The sequence below is a fragment of the Mytilus californianus genome, unplaced genomic scaffold (genome assembly GCF_021869535.1).
Source record: "Mytilus californianus isolate M0D057914Y unplaced genomic scaffold, xbMytCali1.0.p SCAF_9, whole genome shotgun sequence".
NCBI lineage: Eukaryota > Metazoa > Mollusca > Bivalvia > Mytilida > Mytilidae > Mytilus > Mytilus californianus.
The window spans coordinates 19,512,257-19,523,617 of NW_026262745.1; the positions used below are offsets into that span (position 1 = coordinate 19,512,257).

An 11,361-nucleotide genomic window follows, 5' to 3' on the forward strand; every position below is an offset into this window, starting at 1 on the left:
ACTCAATACTTCAACATACAGTCAAATAGGTCATTCGTCAATTGAGAAATTAGTAAAGAAATTTTGTCATAATTTAATTAAAAATGGTGAAAAATAAGTAATTTATTAAAGTGATAGGTCGTCATATTTATTCATATCAGATATTTTAAATAGAAAAGCTATTCTTAATTTTCAATGACGTGTGTTGCGAATTGTTCGTGACAACATAATGTTCTCCACGGTAAAATGTTATGTTATGTATTCTAATATATTTGAAAGTTAATTGAAATAATTTACTACTGTAATATTTCAGAAATGTCTTCAGTTTCACATTTTGATTCAAGTAAGATAATATTCATAAGAAGAAAGTGTCAAATCCTATTTTTTTTGTTTTTGTATCTAAATGGAAAAGGCTATGCCAATTTCATTTCTTAATTTTTAAAAGTTATATTATTTAGAGGAAAGAAATGGAAATAATTTATTTACGAACAGGTGTCAAAAACGATTCCTGCAATAGGGATGTATCTTTTTTTTTCATAAAGGACATAGCAATTTCCATAATTACTTATTCTCTGACAATCCATGGGGTTTTTCATTTGTTGTTTTGGTTTTGTCTTTTTCTTCGTGTGTTTTAAAAAGAAAATAAGCTATAGTTTTCAATGACGTGTGTTTCGAATTGTTCGTGACAACATAGTTTTCATTTTAAAAATAAAACTTTTAACAATTCGAAATTAAGAATAGCTTAAAAAGAATTGTACTTATTTATTTATTCGATTTTGTTTCATAATATTCCTTTGTTCGCAATGACAAAATTGATGGCATAGTTACTCGATCTAATCATTCCTAGGCACGAGAAAACAGTTATTTCGTAGTGCAGTTCTTTAAGACAATAAACGCAAAATAAAACAAATCGCACCTGCTATCTTATTAAGATTTTTACAGTGAAGTGTACTACTTTTGGGACAAATTATCAAAATTATAGAAAGGTCTACCAAAAAATATGTACAATGTTAAGGGGATTTATATTCGGTTTAACAGCTTCAGACATACTATTTTTTGACTTTTTTTCAACTGGAACAATTCACTACTTTACCTTAATATCTATGACCCCAATTTTCTTTTTTACATGTAATTTCATCCCTTTACTTACTAGTTTATGAATGAAATATAAACAAAAAATAATTCGGACGGTGTATGAAAAAAGTCTCAAGTTATACGCTGTCCACACTATATTTCGAAATACCAGAGAACGATAACTGTGTCTCCGGACCACTGTAGATCGGTGAACATGAATATTTTTTTTAACTCTGCTCCTCGACATAGACGCAGTCATGGTCAACATCATTATATGATGTCTCTTTATTAATGACCTCCTGTCATTTATACAGAAGCCGTCAGGTATTCATCACATTAAAACGAAGCTTTATGCATTACCCTTTCAAAGCTGCATTATCTGTACATCTGCACAACTTATATACTAGTAGATATATACTAGAGTATTTGGAAACCACTGTTGCAAATACTCATTCAAACTAATACAAACTCACAGTTATCATTTTGAATAGTATTAGTCACATACTTTTCAGACCGGTTCGCATTGAAAAAGATGAAACGGTTGAAAGATTCATATTAAAGTTCTATTTGGCAACAAAGGTCTCGATGCCATTAACTATATATAGGGCAATGTCCATCATCATAAATCATTTCAGTTGAAAATACCTCCCTACTTTAAAGATCAGTCTGTATCTATCATCTCTTAAACCCATACCAAACCAATTGCGACAAAACTTTTCAATTCCAATTACGTGTTGCCAGATCTCAATATTGACGACTTCAATATTCAACTTCCTGATTACACCTGTGTTAGTTCTGCATCATATATAATCCGGTTGGCTACTGTAAGGGACGACCATTTGATTTTCTAGGGGAGGAGGATTTTAAAAAAGATTAACTTGGCCTGGTAAGAACTTAAAGTAAATGACTTTGCACACGGCAGGATATGAAATGAATATTCCGCTACTTAAAATGCAGGATAGTTGAGGATACAAATGTGTACAAAAGTGAAATAAGGCTTTCGAGCGGCGGACCCGCAGAAAAAAATAAGCACGCGTAGCAACAGATGAAAATCCGCCTGATGAATTCAGTCGAGGACGATGGCAGGCAATGGGTTAAACCCGACAAAAAAAGACTTAGACACGCTATCCAAATGAGCTACGTCAGTGAGGTCCTTGATACAAATCAGAATTAAAAAAACTTAACAAGTCAAAGAATACACATGCTACATCGATCTTTAAAGACTCAGATGTTGCTAAGCACCTGACCTAATTTTATGACAAATGTGTTGATATCTCCACAGTTTAAAGCCCCAAACAACATCGTTTTTATGTGTAAATTACCTTACATAAACTGCTTAATAAATGAATTAGGTATTGACAATTCTCCTGGAAACTCAACATATACACTCACGACACATACCAAAGAGAAAATCCTGTACAATCATAGATCTGTTCTAGGTTCCTTTCAACTGGATATTCCTTCACTTTGTTTGATACTAGTACCTAAATTACAATCGTATAAAAACATTTTTTTCTTTTCTACCCTTTACATAAGTATTACCCCTTCCAAGCTTAAAGACAAATTGAAAGAGTTGATCCTACTTGATTTCATAGAAATTTATGAAGAACATAAATACAAATGTCTTGTTTTAGGGAGGGATAAGTCAAACTTTGAAAAAAAAAAAACACTCTGATTAAAAAAAAACTCTGTAACTGACATTATCAAGATGTTTGTTTCTTAATTGACAATATATTTGTAACGCGGTAAGGAGGACGTGTTTTTTAACAACTTATCGGCATTTCCATGGAAACCAACTGCGCTCCTCGTCTTGTCGAATTATTCCTTCATTTACTTAGATAATTCGACAGACTTTATACAGGAGCTTCTTAGGATGAATGAAAAGAATCTAGCATCATTATTCAACTTCACGTTCCGCTATATAGATGATGTCATCTCACTAAATAATTCAAAGTTTGGTGACTATGTTGAACTCATCTATCCCATCGACCTTGAATTAAAGGATACAATATACACATTTAAGAATGCCACATAGCTTGACTTACACCTACAAAAGAGATGAGTTAGGTACAAAACTTTACAACTAAAGAGATGATCTCGACTTTCTATTTCTAAGTAGTAACATTCCAGCTGCACCTGCATAACGAGTATATACCTGCAAGTTGATACGATATTCCAGAGCTTGCATACCCTATCATGATTTCCTTGATAGAGAGTTGCTTTGTACAAGGAAGCTATTAAACCAAGGGTCCCAAGTAGTGATGTTGATGGCATCCTTTCGAAAATTTTACGAACGCCATTACAATTTGGTTGTCCGTAAAGAAATAAAGCGGGATATGTCCGAATTGCCGTAACCATAATTCCGTCCTCTTTTCCTCGTATTTATGTGACATCACCGAACTGGACTTAACAACGAGTTAGTAATCAAATGAGCCACACGACTGGTGCCACAATGTGGATCAGGATCAGCTTACCCTTCCGAAACAACTGAGATCACTCCCGGTTTTTGATTGTGTTCGTGTTGCTCAGTCTTTAGTTGTTTTTTTTTATGTTGTGTTTTGTATACTGTCGTTCGTCTTTTGGCCATTTTTCTTTTCTAGCCATGACGTTAATTTGTCAGTTTCTCATTGACCTTTGAGTTTGAATATCCCGTTGGTATTCTCTACCTCTCTTTTATTTATTATTAAAGACTATTTTGATGTAGTGTTTAGGGGCCAGCTGAAGGACGCCTCCGGGTGCGGGAGTTTCTAGCTGTATTGAAGACCCATTGGTGGCCTTCGGCTGTTGTCTGCTCTATGGTTGGGTTGTTGTCTCTTTGACACATTCCCCATTTCCATTCTCAATTTTATTGCATATTTTAGATTCTTTTGTGCAAATCTGCATTTATAGAAGACCATAGGTAAAATTGATAAGCTTATGAAAATTGATAACTTTACTGCCTAGTGAATCTTTGGTATTGGTTTGGCCATGTTCTTCTTACTAATTTTTGATAAATACTGAAAATGTGTAAAGTAAACTCTATCATTAATCCCTCCAGAGGAATTTACATTTCGTTAATTGTTAAAAAGAAAGCATAGTTACAGACATAGTTATATAATTACCCCAAACCAAACGTATAAAGATTAAAAGACTGTTTTTTATATAAATGATGACCATAGTGTGAAATAAATTCAGGGGAATTCGTCCCAAGTGTTGTTTTATCATCAAAATCAGTCAGATAGAAACATTTATACATATGTATATTTATATATATAAAAACAAGCTAATTTTAAGTGAACATTTTATTTCATTCTTGAACAAGAAAATCAACAATACCCAATCAACAATAGAAAATTAAAACAAATAGTACTGTGCATCATATATCCTGTAGCAATGAAAGATTTTTTCTTCAGAAAAAAAAGGTATAATATTCAAATTAATATCAGCTTAATCTTTACTGGGAGAGACCTTATCATATATGCAATAATTGAATATATTATATCGATATCTCATAACTGTTGTCAACAGTTAAATAATTCAGACGTTGTCAATGTTTTAACATGAAAAAAGGAAATCATAAATAAAATAAACATATCTTATTTGTTGAATACAATAAATAAAAATAACAACAGTAAATATTTACAGAAATTGTTATGCAAAAACTCCTAAAACTATGGTTGCAACTTCCCGGGAATCGTTTGATACTATGTATAATTTATTTGGATTCAAGACTTCTTGTCATGACCGTACCTCAAAAATATTTTGTTTGTACTAAAATTCGTATCATTCGTTTATTTTGCAGCAGGTTGAATGGACAGAGGGACGTGAAATGAAAACAGAATCAAAATGATCATCAAAATGACAAATTATGATCATTATAAAACCCCGTTTAGATGTGATATCAAAGTCATGTGAAACTTCAAACCTAAGTACAAAAGTTGAACATGTTTCATATACTTGAATGGCTAAGTTTTACTATAAAACAAGTGTACGTGAACTTTCTTGTAAAAAAAAATCTTTTCTATTATCAAAATCTTCATAAATGTACAGCTAATGTATTATTGTCTTCCCGTACACTAATTCGCCGATATTTTTCCGTATGCAGTGACCTTAATTTCGAGACTTCTCGTTAGAACTTCGGCCACCGCACAGCACAAGTTCGAGAGGAAAACCGTGATGAAAGCATGTAAACAAACGTGCAATTTAAGGTAAATATTAATAACTGATTCTTAAAAAACAAATCAAGTACAACAAATCATTTAACAACTGTTAAGGAAAAGTTGAATTAACAAATAGGAATTATCTCAACTTCATCATGAAAAAAAAACTTGCATACCTCTCTTGTTTTCTTTTCGTGTAAACGTGTGTCCAAGCGTGGCATCAATTATCACTGAGGTACCATTAACAAACTTAGAATGATACACCCAATGTCGTTCAATTATAACGTCTACAACGACTATTCGCTTACAAAGCCTGAGTCTAAATAATTAGAACCAGTGGCTCGAAATTTACTTTCAGACCTGCATGCAGAAAGGGGTTATATATTTTCTGTAAATGTGGTTTATTTTTCATTAGGTCCAAGGGATGTTTGCAGTTGAGAGATGATAGATAAAATTGATAACAATTTTGTAACCATATTGATAACCCCCGTTTTATTTTGTGTGGCCCGGGAAATAGAAGATCTTGTACATGGTTGGTTGGTTTCTGCCAAGTTATGACAGAGTAGTTGTAATTGATTAACCAAAAAAAGACGACAAATTCGAGTATCGCTATGTTTACTCGGTTGCGTGAACATACGTGAACACTTTTAAATATACATATATAAGGGTTTTATGGATATACATGTTGCATGCATTTCCAAAATGTTGTGTGTTAGCATGGCTGCCTTTGGATCCTGCTATATAAAATAATACCCAAACCATACCAGTATCCGTCCTTATTTTGTAATTAACAACCAACTTAAAATTATCGAACGTTTAAACTTTACATATCAAACTTCATGTCGCACTCAAAACATTGCCTTAGAACATACTTTAACGTCTTCAATGAAAACACCAAATTTATTCGACAATTCGTTCTATATCTTATTTGATGTAAAATAATAAATGAAAAATGCAAACTGAACTGGTCCGTTCAATTATATACTTTAGGTTAATTTAGAATTAGTAGTAAGCATGTTTTAAGTTATTTGAGCGTGGAACCACGTTAACTCTTCTGGGCCTTGGTGTTTTTCGGGGAGTTTTCACAGAATCAAATCGTTCGGCATCATCTACATGACCCGATTTCTTACATTTTAAACAACAAATAATTATAGTAAGCAACAACAAAAGAAATCCACCACCACCACCTGCCGCATAATACATCAGCATATTTGGCGCTTCCGGTGATTCTGGTTCCCTGGTTGGTAAAGGAACAGTCGACATTGTTAAAATCTTAGACGATGCTGTTGACATAGTTGTCGTTATCGTCGGCGTTGTTGTCGGCGTTGTCGTCGGCGTCGTTGTCGGCGTCGTTGTCGGTGTTGTCGTTGTAATTGTTGTTGGTATCGGCGTGGTTGTTGTTGTCGTCGTCGTCGTCGTCGTCGTTGTAGTTGATAAAATAACATTTATATCAACAGCTCTTTGATCTTCGCCGAACTTCGAAGATACTGACAGGGTCCAGTTACCACGATCGGCTGACGATGTGCTCGCCATATACAAACTACCGTTGACGTAAACATTATGGCCATTTTGTTGTAAAGGAGAAGACACGAAAGAGGTTCCAGTCGGATTTATCCACGTGACAGTGGTTGAATCGCCTTTTATCGTGCAGTTTATAAATACAGCAGAACCTTCGTTCACTGTTACTTTTGTTTTGTCACAATATAAAATCTTCGGAAGTATCGGTTCTAGTTTTGGATCAGGGACATTGATTAATGAAATGTACTGCAGATTTGCAGGTGAATCGCAAATAATGTTCCCTATACTAAACACGGAACTGAATGATACTGACATGTTTTTCATCCATTTAATTTCCCAGTTACATTTCCAAGGGTTATTTCCCAGATTTATGCTCCCTTTCTTTGTTTCTATTTGTGTAAATAGTGTCGACATATTAGACGGAATTGTTGTTAGTTGATTTCCGGAAAGATCGATATGCTTCAAATTTGTCAGCGACGACAGAACAGTCCAGTCCAGTGTTTTTAATTTATTGCCATGAAGATCAAGGGTGGCAAGACTATGCAGCGATTTAAGCAAATTTAAATCAAGCGTATCTAAGTCCATTTCGCCTAAACGTAGCTCTAATAAAGTTGGCAATCCGTTAAATGCATTTGGTTTAATGTCACAGTGTTTGTTACCGGTCAGATCGAGTGTTGTTAACTTTGTCAATCCTTGAAACGACTGTTGTGTTAATATCTTAATTTTGTTGAATTCTAAATTTAATGTTTTTAATTCGGGTAATGCTCTAAATGCTCCAGCGTCCATTGCATCAATCCCGCAATACCTTAATATTAAATGCGACATTCTGGAAGATAAAAACGTAGATGGACTAAGATGCCCAAATGAATTCGGACTAGATGCACTGCCTGAAATTGCCAAAGCTGTGATTGCTGTCGGAAGATTGTTTGGAACTCCGCTAATTTGGGTAAATGCACAAATCGTTACCTTTGCCGAACATTTACATCCTTGAAGGCACTGCTGACTTTGAACGGATGAAACTAGCTGAACAAATAATATCGCTTTTATACATTGTAGATACATGGTTATTAATAAAAAATAATTTGAATTGATAGTATATCAATTATAATTAATCCTCTGCTTAATAACGAAAATAAGAAGTGTCTTTCTCCTTTTGCACTTCCTTCAAGTATACTATACGAGCAATTCGAATTTATATTTATTTCTCTTGAATACAGGAGAGCCGAATCAATTATAAATATGATAGATAAGATTGAAAGTTTTTATATATTACTTATTTATGTGAATGATTTAAGGCCATACATACATACATATTGGTTTTTCTTTCTTTTATCGCGTATTTGTTTTGATTTGTAGGTTTATTTGTCAATATTCGCACATTATTCGTGGATGTTACTCTCAGCATTTGTTTAAAGAGATAATGTTATCATTTTTACGAGCGTTTAAAGCATTTTATTGGACTGTACGTGATAGCGTATGGGTTCCTGGTTCAAAAATATAAGAATATTATGAAGTTGATTTACATGTGAACCTTTTCTTATTAAATAGATGTAATCGTGGGAAGATGTGCATTTAGCGATTAACAATTTTAAACTTTTATATATTTTTTCGTATTATAATAATTGATTACTAGTATCGCTATTTAAAATTGCTAATTGGATGAAACTTGCTTCTAGTATTTATCTTTGGGGGCAAGTGGAATAGAATGGTGTTTTTATCAGAATTGTGCGTTGAATGCCATTCTCTAAGCATTGGACCAACATACATATATATATATTTATTCTTGTTGAAATTATTAAACGTAGAAATTTTGGAATATATTTTTTCCGCAACAAATGGTTTAAACCTTCTTTTTTCTAAGACTGAATCGGTAAACTCAGTGGGCTGTTCATCGACGCTGTCCTAAGACATATCAGAGGAATAAATTAGGATAATGTTAGGACCGTCCTAGTACTCTGACAGGCACCCGGTTACTGAGATGTAGTTTTCAAGCAGCACAGAAAAATTTCTTCTGGCCGTAGTTCTGAATAAATGATAGAACATCAAGATGAAGAGTGAAAAAGAATATGATTAGTATATTACAAAAATGATATTGTATGTTTCGCCACAAACAACGGAATAAAAGATTAACTACATATTTTTTTTTACCCTAACGAGTGATAACTAATATAGCAATAAAGACCGATGTGTCTAATTTGTGTGCTGATCTTAATTTCTACTTTTGAACTACACAACAGTTGTGTTTGTCCGATAGTTCCAGGAACATGTCTTGGGACCAAGTTATTTCTTTAAAAAAGCTTATACGTCAAATAATGCAAAAGGATTATTTGACTATGGAAACATAATGCATCTATATGAGTACAAATAATAATAAACAACAAACCCGAGAATATTATTGGCCTTTGCAAGTGCGACTTGCTACCCAAAGTGAACCAATTATCTTGTAAATGCGGGGATTATTTAATGAATAAATGAAAAATTTGACGTTTTAGGATGGTATTCAAACATTTATATACATACCTAGGTTACCCGTTTATCAAAAGCCCGATTTGAATCTATCATCTAAATTAAGCTTTAAGACCATTTAATACAATTCAACTCTTTCTGTGTGCTTTGTAAATTACTTTCAATTCCAATTGAATGTTTTGTCGTAAATTATTTCTTTCGATTGATAAACAATGGATAGATGTAAAGGTCGACTGGTAAATTAGAGTAAATAACAGGGTGAAGTCTATAGCTGGTTAGTATTTGACAGTTGTGAAAATGTATGTTTAAAGTCCTACAATATAAAAAAAAGGTTTTAAATTACATCAAATATTTTGAGTCCAAAAAATAGACCAAGCGATCATATCGTTAAAATAGCTTACCTTGTTGCTTTGATATCATGTTAAGAGTGTGGAGTAAAAAGGGCTGAAACCATTTTATACACAGAAGACCACATATATCTTAGATAGTGAAACAAAATTCACTTTGAAAAAATCAAGAATTTACATCTTAAGCAAATTCAAGTTTTACATACTGTAAATTCAGAAATTATTGCGTTCATTTATTATTGCGATTTTGTTATTTGAGACTAAAATGCGATTTTAATTTTTGCGATATTGAGAAAAATTCTGTTTAATTCATATAAAAAATTTCAAAATGCGAGTTTAAATTATTGCGATTATAACCCTGTCGCATTTTTCGCAATAATAAAAACATTGTAATAATTTCTGAATTTACAGTAGAACATAACTCTATGTGATTGCTACTTAAGAAAGTACAGTAGAACATAACTCTATGCGATTGCCACTTAAGAAAGTGAAACAATATTCACTATACAGAATCTACATCTAAAGCAAGCAATTTTACATAGAACATACCTATTTGTGACTGTACACTTGTTGCCTGGATTGAAGGAATGCTTGCTAGTAATTAGTTTAAAAAAAAACACACAATAAAAATAGTGCATTATACCTTAGTCCAAAAAATATCAGTATCATTTAAGCGTGTTTTTGTAATCTGTTTATGTTTTTTATCTGTGACTTTTGAATTACTTGATGTTTATAAGGAAAGAAAAAAAAATACATAAATAAGAGATTGAGTTTCAAACATTTACCAAACCAATACTAAAATTGAGAATCGAAATGGGGAATATGTCAAAGAGACAACAACCCGACCAAAGAGCACACAACAGCCGAAGACCACCAATTGGTCTTCAATGCAGCGAGAAAATCCTGCGCGCGGAGGTGGTCCTCAGCTGGCCCCTAAATAAAATTGTGTACTAGTTCAGTGAAAATGGACGTCACCCTAAACTCCAAAACATATAAATGAACTAAAATTTAAAAACATACAAGACTAATAAAAGCCAGATGCTCCTGACTTGGGACAGGCGCAAAAAATGCGGCGGGGTTAAACATGTTTTGTGAGATCTCAACCCTCCCCCTATACCTCTAGCCAATGTAGAATAAAGAAACACATAGCAATACGCACAGTAAAACTCAGTTTAAAAGAAGTCCGAGTCCGATGTCATAAATGAACAAAAGCTACTAGCACTTACTGACATGCCAGCTCCAGACCTCAATTAAACTGATTGAAAGATTATAACGTCATCATATGAAAATCAAGTACAATCCCTCCCGTTAGGGGTTTAGTATCATACCATCATAAAATATATGAGAAGAACATAACCCGTATCATGCCAACAACTGGTTTTAGAATAAATGTGTTTATTTCCGATGCAAAGACCCGATGAGTGAATCAATATTAATACCAAAATATGCAATCCTTAATGACTTGACAACAGTATCGTAACTATATCCTTTCCGAATAAGTCTGTTTAAAGGTTTGGTTAGCTTTTGAGGTGAATGCCGACATTTTTGTGCTTTGTAAAGAATATTACCATAAAATATGAACTCTTCTGTATAATATATAGTTTCTCTGTTCATGCATTATCCACGCTCTAAGAATTCGTATTACTATATTAACTGTTTGAAAAATATACATAATATAAACTTAGGTTCTTCGTCTACATCAATACAATTGTCTTGTGTATGAATGTTTGAATGGTTTTACACTAGTCACTTTTGGGGCCCGTTAGCTTGTTGTTCGGTGTGAGCCAAGGCTCCGTGTTGAAGGCCGTACTTTGACCTAAAATGGTTTACTTTTACAA

General features: G+C 33.2%; 1 protein-coding gene across 1 annotated transcript; it reads right to left on the reverse strand.

Moving 5' to 3' along the window:
• Positions 1-2,499: 2,499 nt before the first annotated feature.
• LOC127715802 (leucine-rich repeat-containing protein 4C-like) lies at positions 2,500-7,535 on the reverse strand. Its single transcript, XM_052221941.1, has 2 exons — positions 6,380-7,535; positions 2,500-2,537 (listed from the first exon to the last, which is right to left on the reverse strand). Exons 1-2 carry the CDS (start codon positions 7,533-7,535, stop codon positions 2,500-2,502), a joined length of 1,194 nt encoding a protein of 397 aa, XP_052077901.1.
• Positions 7,536-11,361: the final 3,826 nt, after the last annotated feature.

Bases quoted from the DNA above. Each gene is read 5' to 3' on its own strand.
- LOC127715802 (XM_052221941.1), bottom strand. From the start codon at position 7,535: ATGTCGCATTTAATATTAAGGTATTGCGGGATTGATGCAATGGACGCT. The intron at 2,538-6,379 runs GTGGTGGTGGTG...ATTGTAATTTAG, and splicing joins GCTGATGTATTATGCGGCAG to GTACTAGTATCAAACAAAGT.